Source organism: Loxodonta africana, chromosome 11 (assembly GCF_030014295.1).
Source record: "Loxodonta africana isolate mLoxAfr1 chromosome 11, mLoxAfr1.hap2, whole genome shotgun sequence".
NCBI classification, from domain to species: Eukaryota; Metazoa; Chordata; class Mammalia; order Proboscidea; family Elephantidae; genus Loxodonta; species Loxodonta africana.
Window position 1 is genome coordinate 6,277,000 of NC_087352.1, and position 13,188 is coordinate 6,290,187.

A 13,188-nucleotide genomic window follows, 5' to 3' on the forward strand; every position below is an offset into this window, starting at 1 on the left:
CATGAAAGAACCTAATGCCTAAAGCTAAGAGAAAGAAGCCAGTTTGGAAAGGCTACATACTGTATGATCTCAACTACAGGACATGCTGGAAAAGGCTAAACTGGAGAGAGTAAAAAGATTCATGGTTGCCAGGGGTTGGGATGGGGGAATGAACCGGGGGGGTGAACACAGGATTTTTAGGGCTGTGGAACTATTCTGCAGGATGGTGTAATGGTATTATCCTGCGTTTGTCAAAACTCAGCACTGTACAACACAAAGAGTGAAAGGCTAATGTAAACTATCGACTTTAGATGATAATAATGTATCAACATTGGTCCATCAATTATAACAAATGTACCACACGAACATACGGTGTTAAGACAGTAAAACTTGAAAAAGCCGGAACCTGTGTAAGGTGGAAAAATCTGCCAGAGAAGGAGAAAGCAAATATTTTCCACTCATAGAGAGTGATAGAAAAGTGCTAAGACTGCACCCTGTCGAAGGTGGAAATATTGCAAGACCTGGAAAAACAAGACAGCCCCATTGACTTCCGGCTCTCACGGGTTTCACTGTAATAGGAGAATCCGTGGGGGATGGGGAGAAGAAGATATGGGAATTCTCTGTACTTTCTGTGCAATTTTTCTGTAAGTTTCTCTAAAAAGAAAAAACAAACCCTTTGCCGTTGAGTCGATTCCAACACACAGCCTCCCTAAAGGGCAAAGTAGAATTGCCCCATAGGGTTCCCAAGGAGCAGCTGGATTGAAACTGCTGACCTTTTGCTTAGCAACCAATCTCTTAGCCACTGTGCCACCAGTTTCTCTAAAAGTGTCCTAAAAACGAAGTGTATTAAAGGAAAACAAAGGAGGAAAGAGGGAGGGAGAAGGAGAAGAAAGAGGGAGAGAATGAGTAATTGGGACCCAAAGAAACAGGGAGAAGGAGTCAGAGAAAGACACAGAGAGAGAGAGGCAGAGCCAGAGATGGAGAGACACATAAAGAGAAAGGAAGAGATGGACACTCGTTCAGAGATGTGTAGACAGAGACAAAGACTGAGAGAGAATCGGAGACAGGGAGAAATCTAGGGAAACAAGAAATAGAGATTTAGAGGAGAGAGCCAGAGAAACAGACTGAGACAGAGGCCAGAGAGAGGGACTAAGAGACAAAAGGAAAAGTAGAAACAAGTCAGCGAAGGAGCCAGAGACTTGCCTGGGGCAGAGAGAGATTGGCAGCAGGGAGGAGAGACCCATCCAATCAAAGGGGAAGGTGCCCTGGCTAAGACTTGCCAGCTTGGCCTGGAAAGTCTTGTGAACTGCCAGCATAGGCATTATTTTTCCAGCACCTCTTATTGCCAGTCCCTGACAGATCCGATCTCTTTTAATCCTGACAAGAAACCTCAGTGTTGAGGATGATTACAGCTATGGGTTATAGGGCACCACGAAAGGTCCCAGGCACACTCTAAGTACTTGGCACATAACACACCTAACCCTCACAGCAACCCTACCTGATAAGTGCTATAATTACCTCCATTTTACAGAGGAGGGAAACTGAGGCACACAGAGTGGTTAAGTCTCTTCTCAAAGTTGGATCCTAGCGACCAGGATTTAACCCCCTGGCAATCTGGCTCCAAAGCCTGGCATTTTAGCTCCTCTACACAGACGCAGGAGCCATCATGAAGTTGAGGATCAAAGAGAGTGGCCTGCAGAAGACACAGGGTCAGGGGTGCAGCCCTACACAGTGACAAGCCACCCCCATGCACTGGACAGAGCTCTGGAGACCTAGATTCCAGTCCAGCTTTGTCACTTTGTGCAAGTCACTTTATTTATGCCTCAGTTTCCACATTTGCAAAATAGAAATTGTAGTTCCTATGACTCTGCCCTCCTCACCAGAGTTTAAGGAAGATCAAAGATGACAGCGACATGCTAGTGCTATAAAGAAAGCAGTAACTATTATTCTCTGTGTCCAGCTACTGCAGCCCACTCAGCTTTCCAGGCTCCACCCAGCTTCCCAGCCCGACTCTCACCTGGCTGTCTCCTCGTAACCCCATGACAGCCTCATAGGAAGGCGGGCAATCAGTAGGGTACAAGGGCGCTGGGCTGTCCATGGATCCATTGTAGGTGATGCTGGCAGGTTGAGGGAGAGTGTTAAAGCCTGGAAAAAAAACTCCTACCCCACCGAGATCCCTCCCCACCGGTCCAAACTCCAGCTACAGCCTCCTCCCTTGGTTTCCCCAGCAAGACCTGCCAGGCCTCACCTCTGTGCATCTGTTTCTGAGCTGCAGGTATACTCCAGGGGATAGTAGGGTGGTGGGGGCACAGGGGGTACAAATTCCTCCAAGTCCAGCATGGTGTGTAGAAAAGGGGCTGGGGGTGAGGATGCACAGCCCAGAGGCCCCAGGGGCCCGGAGACTGAGCGCTCAGGGGCCAGCTGCTGCAGGGCAAGCAGATCAGAGTGAAACCTTGGTGGCCTAGTGGTTAAGTGCTACAGCTGCTAACCAAAAGGTCAGCAGTTCGAATCCACCAGGCACTCCTTGGAAACTCTATGGGGCAGTTCTACTCTGTCCTGTAGGGTCGCTATGAGCCAGAATCGACTCTACGGCAATGGGTTTGGTTTGGTTTTTGGGTTTACTCTCAAGAGCTACCACCCGTCTGTCAGTTTGTTGTGCTGTGGTGGCTTTCGTGTTGCTCTGATGCTGGAAGCTATGCTGCTGATATTTCAAATACCAGCAGGGTCACCCATGGTGGACAGGTTTCAGCAGAGCTTCCAGGCTAAGGCAGACTAGGAAGAAAGGCCTGGTGATCTACTTTCAAAAGTTAGCCAGTGAAAACCTTATGGATCACAACGGAACATTGTCCAACTCACTGCTTTGGACTCATCATCAGGAGGGATCGATCGCTGGAGGAAGACATCATGTTTAGTAAAGTAGAGGGTCAGCGAGGGAGAGAGAGATCCTCAGAGAGACGGATTGGCACAATAGACGTGCCGGTGACTGTGAGGATGGCGCAGGACCAGGCAAAATTCCATTCTGTTGTACATAAGGTTGCCATGAGACAGCAACTGTCTATCTACTCCCGAGAGAGATCTGGGGACTCTAGGGATGTGGCCCCCAAATTTGGAGAAGTGGGGGCTTTAGCCTGGAGTCCATGGGTCACCAAAATGAGCCTTGTGAATGCCCCAAAATGGTCACACAACACAGGGCCAGGTCATACCCCGAGAAGCTGTGTACAAGTACTGTAGGCCCCTGGAAGGTACAGCTCTTTTTAATTTTATCGTGGTAAAATACATATAAATTTTTTCATCTTAGTCATTTTTAAGTGAACAATTAGACATTAGTTGCATGTACAGTGTTGTACAACCACCAACACTATCTATTTCCAAACGTTTTTCATCAACCCAAACAGGACCTCTGTACCCATTGTCTTAGTCATCTAGTGCTGCTGTAACAGAAGTACCACAAGCGGATGGCTTTAACAAAGAGAAGTTTATTTTCTCACAGCAAAGTAGGCTCAACGTCCAAATTCAGGGTGTCAGCTCCAGGGGAAGGCTTTCTCTCTCTGTGGGCTCTCAAGGAATGTCCTGGTCCTCAGTCTTCCCCTAGTTGAGGAGCTTCTCAGGCACAGGGACCCCAGGTCCAAAGGATGTGCTCTGCTCCTGGCACTGCTTTCTTGGTGGTATGAGTTCTCTGACTCTGCTTGCTTCCCTTTCCTTTTATCTCTTAAGAGATAAAAGGTGGTGCAGGCCACACCCAGGGAAACTCCCATTACTTTGGATTAGGGAGGTGACCTGAGTAAGGGTGGTGTTAAAATCCCACCCTAATCCTCTTAACATTAAATTACAATCACAAAATGGAGGACCACCACACAATACTGGGAATCATGGCCTAACCAAGTTGATACACACATTTTTGGGGGGACACGATTCAATCCATGAAACCCACTAAGCAATAACTCTCTACTCCCCATTCCCTGCACCCACCCCTGCCCCAAGCCCCTGATAACCTCTAAAATACTTTGGTTTCTATAAATTTGCCTCTTCTAGATATTTCATATAAAAAACCAAACCAACCTCGTTGCTATTGAGTCCATATTGACTCATAGGGATTATGCAATATCTATACAAATATTATACAATATTTGTCTTATTTATTCCACTTGTTTATTCTAGCTCTTATTTATTCCACAGACATTTATTGTAATCCATAGTATATATCAGGTACTGCCCTAGGAGCTGGAAAGTCCTCAGAGACCAAAGCAAACAACCACCAAAATAAGTAAATGAGAATCCTTACCCTCACACAGCCGCTGTTTTAGTAGGAAGGGAAGTCATCAGAACAAATGTCTGATAACTCTTGGAGTTTGTCAAGCCTGCGCTGGCCTCAAGGGCTTTGCCCTTGCTGTTTGTTCTCCTGGGAATGCTTTTCTCCAGACCTTCCCATGACCGACTCTCAAAAGTCACCTTCTCAAAGAAGCCCTCCCTGACGACCCAATCTAAAGTAACCCGCACCAGTCAGTATCCATCACGTTTCCTTGTTTAAACTTCTTCATGGTATTTAGCACTAGCTGAGATCAACTTGGAACCCTGGTGGCACAGTGGTTAAGTGATACGGCTGTTAATCAAAATGTCAGCAGTTTCAATCCACCAGCCGCTCCTTGGAAACCCTATGGAGCAGTTCTACTCTGTCCTATAGGGTCGCTATGAGTTGGAATCTACTCTGCAGCAACGGTTTTTGGGTGTTTTGAGATCATCTTGCTCATCCAATGTACTGCTGGCTTTTAGTCATCTCTCATGCTTGAATTTACAAAATTTATTCAGGGAGGAGCCTTGGTTTTCTTGTTCTTTGCTATAGGCCCTGTGCTGACTGTACCTGCCATGTAGTATGTGCTCACTAAACCTTTGTTGAGCCAACGTGGGAAAGAGTTTGACAGTTCTTTAAAAAGCTCAACATAGATCTATGACCCAGCAGTCCTACTCCCAAAAGAGTTGAAAGCAGAAAAACAGATACTTGTATACCAATGTTCATGACAACATGATTCACAGTAGTCAAAAGGTGGAAACAACCCAAGTGTCTATCAACAGACGAATGGATATACAAAATGTGGCATGTCCATACAATGGAATATTATTCAGCCATAAAAAGGAATGAACTTCTGATACATACTGCAACATGAATGGTCCTTGAAAACATTATGCTGAGTGAAATAAGTCAAACATACAAAAAAACAAATATTGTGTGATCCCACTTACGTGAGATATTTAGAATGGGCAAATGCATAGAGACCAAAGTTTATTAGTGGTTGCCAGGTGTAGGTGGGAGTAGGAGATGGGGATTTATTGCTTAAAGGGTGTTGAGTTTCATTTAAAACCCGCTACCATCGATTCCAACTCATAGCGACCCTGTAGGGTCTTCAAGAGATGGCTGGTGGATTCGAACTGCTGACATTTTGGTTATCAGCGGAGCTCTTAACCACTGCCCTACCTATCTGGGGTGATGAAAAACTTCTGGCAAACTTTTTGTTATATATGTTTGGGATGGTTAAGATTATGTGTCCACTTGGCTGGGCCATGATTCTCAGTGTCTATATGTGATCACCCCCATGATGGGATCTGTGAGTAGCCAATGAGTTGAAAGGAGTTTCTCTGGGCACGTGGCCTGAATCCAAATATAAGTGGACATTCTGGCTTTCGCCTCCTCTGGATCCTGTGGCTGCCTCCTGTTCGTCTGACCTCCGGTTCTTGGAACTTGAGCTAGCAGCATATCTGCCAATCACAGGATTCCTCAGTCTTCACAGCCTGTGAGCAAGAGCCCTGCTCTCTGACCTGCCAATCTTGGGTTCACCGGCCCCTGTGGCTACATGCATCAGAGAAGACTCTATCTTAATTCACAGACTTGGGAAGTTCCAGCCTCCACAATCGCGTGAGCCATTTCCTTGATATAAATCTCTCTCTCTATATATATATAGGGCCGCTATGAGTCAGAATCGACTCGATAGCAGAGGGTTATATATACATTTATACACTTCACTGTTTTGCTTCTCTATAGAACCCAGCCTAAGACAATATTTTACCACAATAAAATAAACAAAACCTTTGTTCTTCAGTAATGATGACTAACTCACGCAGTACTCATAGCCCCGTAGGCTTTCCAAGGCTGTAAATCTTTAGGGAAACAGACTGCCACAACTTTCTCCCGTGGAGCAGCTGTTGGGTTCCAACAGACCTTTTGGTTAGCAGACAAGAGAGTGCTTAACCATTGCGCCACCACGGGTCCTTTATATAAGGAAAGTGGGAGAGTAAAGGAGAGAAGAGAAGAGACAGCCAGGAGGGGAAGGACATCAGGCACACATGTCAGAAGTCCAAAGGCAGGAAAGACAAGAAGACAGGGAGGAAGGTAGAGAGAGGAGGGAGAGGCTGGCTCCCCAAATCCTAGCTAGATCCCTCTGCCTGCACCTCTCCCATCCAGGCCCTAATTCTGGACTATCCGTGTTTGAGGACAGGTTTGTGACAGCCACCGGACTGTGTGCTCTGGGAGGGCAAGGTCCCAGGCTGTCGCAGCCATTGTTGTGTCCCCTGCCCCTTGAGAGGCTGCTAAGTAAATATTTGCTAAAGGACAGCTTAAAAAGACAACAGGCTACTGCAGTAGTCCAGGTTCAAGATGATGAAACCAGAGCTGAGGCCGGAGAGAGTGCCCAGGGAAGGGTGACTGAGCCCTCTCTCTGCTTCTTCCTCCCCACCCCCCACCCACATGCTGTCCCTCTCCCCAGCCCCACCCTCAATCAGCTCCTGCCTGACCTGGATGGGCATCGGATTTCTCAACCTCAGTTCTGGTTCATGTTGTTCAAACAGTTTCCTTTCCAAACAAAACAAGCTGCAACCTTGGCAGGGTCTATGCCTGCGGGGCGATGGATCACTTTCATGTGGCCTTTCTCACCATGGTCTTCTAACTCCCACCCAAGTGATTGGGTGGGACTGTGCAGATAGGGTAATTGTGGCCCACCAAAGAGATTGATCAGTTTTGCTTGAGGTGAACCATGCCAGGACAGATAGGATCCCACCACCACCAAGGAAGAACAGCCAGGAGGAGAGAGTGCCGTGGAAGGGATGGTTGGTATCAGAATTGGTAAAGATGGCAGAGTGAGGAGAGGAGGCATGTCTGCCGTTCTCCCTATAGGAATCAGCCTTGGGCTGTTGATCTTATTCTGCTTCCCCCTCATGAAGTTAAAGGAGGTCAGATACCACCCCAGGCTGTTTTCACAATACCCTTCTCTGCTCCACCCTCAGAAGAAGAGAAGTTGATTTGTGGGAATGGTGGAGTGAGCGGGACAGGGCCCCCTGGCTGGGCGACTCTGTAGGGTCAAGGCTTGGAGTGGGTGCTGTGGTCCTGGAGGTGGTAACCCTGGGCTTGTATGCCCCCTGTGGGAGAAGCATTGAAACTGTACTGTTCAGCTGGGAGGTAAGAAAGCCTGCTGGGAGATTGTTAATGGGGAGCTCCAGAGATGGCAGCCCCGCCAATCTCTGGCTGAGAGGATCTGCCCTGAGGGCATCACCGTATTTGCTGTTCTTCCGTAATGTTCCAAAAGGTCCATACCAGACCTCGCGTTCTGGCTGTCAGGCAGTTAGAATCTTGAGATCTCAATCTCTCTTTCTCTTCCCTTCCCTCTGCCTCTCATTCTCTCACCCTCTCTCTACCTCTCACATCTGTCTTATTCTCTCTCCCTGTCTTTTCCATTCTTCTTCTCTGTGTGACTCTCATTTTCTCTTTTCTCTACCTCTCTTCTCATCTGAGCAACCCCTTTCCTCCTCTTCTCCCTCTTTCTGTCTCTACATCTCTTTCCCCTCCTATCTCCGTCTCTCTCTCCTCTCTCTCTTTCTTCTGTCTCTGCTAGCTCTCTCTCTTTGCTGCTCTTTATTATTTATTTATTGTGCTTTAAGTGAAAGTTTACAATTCAAGTCAGTTTCTCATACAAAATCTTATACATACATTGTTATGTGACTCTAGCTGCTCTCCCTCTAATGTGACAGCACACTCCTTCTCTCCACCCTGTATTTCCCATGTCTATTCAACCAGCCCCAGTCCCCCTCTGCCTTCTCATCTTCCCTCCAGGCAGGAGCTGCCCACATAGCCTCACGTGTCTACTTGAGCTAAGAGGCACACTCCTTGCCAGTATCATTTTATGTCTTATACTCCAGTCTAATTTTTGTCTGAAGAGTTGGCTTTGAGAATGGTTTTAGTTTTGGCTAACAGAGAGTCTAGGGGCCATGACCCCTGGGGTCCGTCTCTTTGCTGCTCTTTAAATCACTCTCTATTTCTCTCCCTCCTCACCCTCTTTTTTTCTCTGTTTATCCTCTTTTTCTCAGGGCCTATCTTCCTCCTTGATTATTGAGTGAAAGAGGCTTTGGGTATCCAATTTGTCAGCTGTGGTTATTTTAGTGAGGAAGTAGGGGAGGGAGAAGCTGGCAGGTGAGTGGTAGGTGAGTAACCTTATGCTATAACTGCAATAGAACCCAATAAAATTTTTTAATATAACTTATTTTTTATTGTGGTAAAATATTTTTAATAGAAAATTTACCATTTTAACCTTTTTAAAGTATACAACTCAATGGCATTAAGTATATTCACAATGTTGTACAAGCATCACCACTATAGACTTCTAGAAATTTTTCACCATTTCAGATGGAAACTCCATACCCATTAAGCAGTCACTCCTCACTCCCCCTTTCCCAAGCCCCTGGCAAACACTAATCTACTTTCTGTCTCTATGGACTTGCCTATTCTGGACCTTTCATATAAATAGAATCATATGATATGTAACCTTTTTGTCTGGCTTTTTTCACTTAGTGTAATGTTTTTGATGTAATGTTTCATCCATGTTGTAGCATGTGTCAGTTCTTCATTTCTTTATGAGGCTGTACAGTGTTGCATTGTATGGTGTCTTAGGCTGGTTCTCTAGAAAAGCAAAACCAGTAAAGCGTATAAATACATATATAGAGGGAGAGAGAGATTTATATCAAGGAAACAGCTCACGCAACTGTAGAGGGTGGAACATCCCAAGTCTGTGGATCATGATAGAAGCTTCTTCTGATTCACATAGCCGCAGGGGCTGGTGAACCCAAGACTGGCAGGTTGAAGAGCAGGGCTTTTGTCATGGGCCGTGAAGATCTCCGAATTCGAAGATCAGCAGGCAGGACTGCAAGCCTTGTCTTGATTCACGTAGCTGCAGGGGCTGGCAAACCCAAGATTGGCAGGTCGGAGAGCAGGACTCTTGCTCACAGGCTGTGTAGATTGATGAATCCCAAGATTGGCTCAAGTCCCAAGAACCGGAGGTCAGATGAACAGGAGGCAGCTGCAGGATCTAGAGAGGGCAAAAGCCGGAACGTCCACTTATATTCAGATACAGGCTACGGGCCTGAGAGAACTCCCTTTCAACCAACTGGCTACTCATAGCAGATCCTATCATGAGGGTACTCACATATAAACACAGAATCATGGCCCAGCCAAGATGACACATAATCTTAACCACCACATATGGGTATGCCAAATTTTGTTTATCCGTTCATCAGTTGATGGACATTGTTGTTGTCAAATTATTGTTTCATGGATAGTGCATGTTATGGATTGAATTTTGTCTCCCCTTCCCCAAATATGTGTTCTAGATCCTAACCCCTACAGTGGTTATAGGTGCCCTGGTGCTGCAGTGCCTAAGAGCTCCGGCTGCTAACCAAAAAGTTAGTAGTTTGAATCCACCAGCTGCTCCTTGGAAACACTTTGAGGCAGTTCTACTGTGTTCTATAGGGTCTCTATGAGTCAGAATTGGCTTGATAGCAATAGGGTTTTTTATAGTGGTTATAATCCCATTTGGGAATAGGTTTTCTTTGTTGTGTTAATGAGCCAGTATTAGTATAAAGTGTGTCTTAGTCAATTTCTTTTGAGATATAAAAGAGTATATTAAACAAGCATCAAGGAAGCAGAGATGGGGAAGATAGATGCCAAGCATAAGAAGATTGCTGAGGAAAAGAAGCTGAAAGGACCTTCTTCCAGAGTCAACAGAGAAAGCCGTCCCCTAGAGCTGGCACCTGAATTCAGACTTCCAACCTCCTAAACTGTGAGAAAATAAATTTCTATTCATTAAAGCCACCCATTTGTGGTATTTCTTTTATAGCATCATCAGATAACTAACATCAAGCTTCTGTTGGGGTGATGAGAAAGTTTTAGAAACAGTGGGGAAGGTTGCATAATGTTGTGAACGTAACCAGTGTCATTGAATTGTACACTTAAAAATGGTTAAAATGGCAAATTTCAGGCTATGTATATATATTTGGCCACAATAAAAAATTTTTTTTAAGTTAACCATGCTGTATTTTATTAACACGCATATACTCCAACAAGAGAATATTCCATTTCCTTAGTTATCTAGTGCTGCTATAACAGAAATACTACAAGTGGATGGCTTTAACAAAGACAAATTTATTCTCTCACAGTCTAGGAGGCTGGAAGTCTGAATTCAGGGTGCCAGCTACCGGGGAAAACTTTCTCTCTCTGCTGGCTCTAGGTGAAGGTCTTTGTCATCAATCTTCCCCTGGTCTAGGAGTTTCTCAGTGCAGGGACCCTGGGTCCAAAGGATGCACTCCCCTCCTGGTTCTTCATTCTCGGTGGCCTGAGGTCCCCCTGTCTCTCTACTCACTACTCTCATATCTCAAAAGAGATTGACTTAAAATACAATCTAATCTTGAGTCCTGCTTCATTAACATAACTGCCTCTAATCCTGCCTCATTAACATCAAAGAGGTAGGATTTACAACACACAGAAAAATCACATCAGTTGACAAAATGGTGGACAATCACATAATACTGGGAATCATGGCCTAGCCGAATTGACGCATGTTTTTGAGGGACACAATTCAATCCACAGGACCTGCTATTGTGTGTGTGTTTAGATGTACATTCAGGCCATGCCTACCATGTGCTGTCTGTGATGTATCTGTCACTTTGTTCTGTGCCATCTCTGCTTCGTACAACATAGAAGAAGCCATAGAAGGAAATCGGAGGCATGATTCTAAGATTTGATGCAGTTTCAAATGCTTTTAAGACCACTGTGTTGGTTAATGTTATGTGTCTACTCAGCTGGACTATGGTGCTCAGTTTGGTCAAATACTAGTCCAGATGTTGTTATGCAAGTGTTCTGTAGATGTGATTAACAGTTATAATCAGTTGACTCTAAATAAAGAAGATTGCTCTCAATAGTGGGAATGGGCCTCATCCAATCAGTTGAAGACCAGAAGAGCAGAAACTGAGGTTTCTGGAAGAAGAAAGAATTCTGCCTCAAGACTATAACATAGATATCCTGCCTGAATTTCCAGACTGCTGACCTGCCATATAATTTCAGACTCAAGACTGCAACATCAAGTGGTTCCTGAGTTTCCAGCCTGCCCTACAAATACTGGACTTGCCGACCCCCACAATCATGTGAGCTGATTCCTTAAAATAAATCTTTATGTACTCAAGTAAGCCCAAGTGAGCTGTGCCAAGAACATCCCACCCATACTGTTTTCCTGTCGGATCCTGGGTGATATAAACAAACTGTAAAGCCGTACGAAATATGAAACGGCTGAGACTAGGTGAACTGGGTAGCTATGATACAGGTGAAACTTGAGCATCAACATGCAAAGAAATGTGCTGGACGGACACAGCTACATTGCACCTGTGTGACCCGCAAACCCAAACCCATTGCTGTCTAGTCTATTCTGACTCATAGCGACCCTATAGGACACAGTAGAACTGCCCTATAGAGTTTCCAAGCAGTGGCTGGTGGATTTGAACTGCCAGCCTTTTGGTTAGCAGCCATAGAACTTAACCATTACGCCACCAGGGTTTCCACAAGCATGGTACACCACTTTTATTTTCCAATTAATCACTTGAGGCTTCACACGCCTGTGTCTGTCCCAAACTGCCCAAGAATCCAGGGGCTTATTTGGTCCAAAGATGTCAATTTTGACTCCAGAAGGCAGGTAGAGAGAGAGTGGCACAGTCTCCTGGGTTCACATATGCCTTCACTTCCAGATGATGTTTAAATTGGGTACTGCCCCACCCACTCCATTGGCATGGCAATGCCCTCTCTTGTTGCATCCAGCAGAGCATAGATGACACACTCACAGGGTTGAACAAAAGGGAGGTTAATGGAAGGCCTATCTACAGAGGGGGACAGTGGTGGCTCAGTGGTAGAATTCTTACCTTCCGTAAGGGAGACCTGGGTTCATTCCCAGTCGATGTGCCTGAAGCACAGACACCACCAGTCTATCCTCGGAGGCTTGCTTGTTGCTATGGTGCTGATCAGGTTTCAGCAGAGCTTCCAGACTAAAGCAGACGAGGAAGAAAAGTCTGGTGCTCTACTTCCAAATATCAACCAATGAAAGCCTTATGGAGCACAAGAGTCCAGTCCTGGGGTCACATGAGTTGGGGCCAACTCAGTAGCAGCTAACAACAACAACATCTACAGAGGTGTAGGCAGGGTCAAGGGAACCATCAAGGGATGGTAATAGTGAGAAGCTGTTCTCACCTCTAAGCCTGAAGGGACAAGAGGAACATGAGCTATTACCGGATCCATGGAAAAGAAGCTATGGACCAATGGCTGGACAGGAATGCAGCCATTGCCAAAAACATGGTGAGGCAGAAAGGAACCTCTCTCTTATTCTGGGGCCTTCTGTTGGTTGAACCCAACCAGAAGTCAAAAAACAACGGATCCTTCAGGTTCATAGAAGTCAACCCCACCCTACCCCAGAGCCCAGAGTTGGGCAGAAAATGGGGCTGGGGGAGGGGGCCAAGAGAATATCCAGTACACTTCACCAAATGTCTAGACAGAGTGTTTCGGTACAACACTTTGTCTCCATAGGTCAAACTCATATCCTCTGCCACTGTTTCTCAAAGCATGCTCACCATGCAACAGCAATGATTGGGTTGGTGATTAACTCAGGCCCATCCTGGATCATCACCCTTTCGATGAATTCAAAATCAACTGATTTGGGACCTTAATTACCACTTCTCCTTTGTCATATTCTACTGGCTCGAAGCAGGTCACAGGTTCTGCTAACACTCTGTTGAGAAAGAGAAAAGTCCCTGGTACCAAGGAACTGGTGTGGTACTCTCCGCTAGGCTGTGGTGTTGCTGTGAGATAGCCTGGCACTCACAGCTAGGTCTTAGTGCTCTCTTGTTGAACATAAACAG

General features: G+C 45.7%; 1 protein-coding gene across 1 annotated transcript in view; it reads right to left on the reverse strand.

The window, feature by feature from the left end:
* Positions 1–1,939: 1,939 nt before the first annotated feature.
* LOC100677504 (cytochrome P450 2B11-like) overlaps positions 1,940–13,188 on the reverse strand; it is a 28,730-nt gene continuing 17,481 nt past the window's right edge. Inside the window, 3 exon segments of the mRNA XM_064293492.1 lie at positions 1,940–2,096; positions 2,228–2,403; positions 12,524–12,531. Of these exon segments, the coding sequence (XP_064149562.1) occupies positions 1,940–2,096; positions 2,228–2,403; positions 12,524–12,531 (341 nt within the window).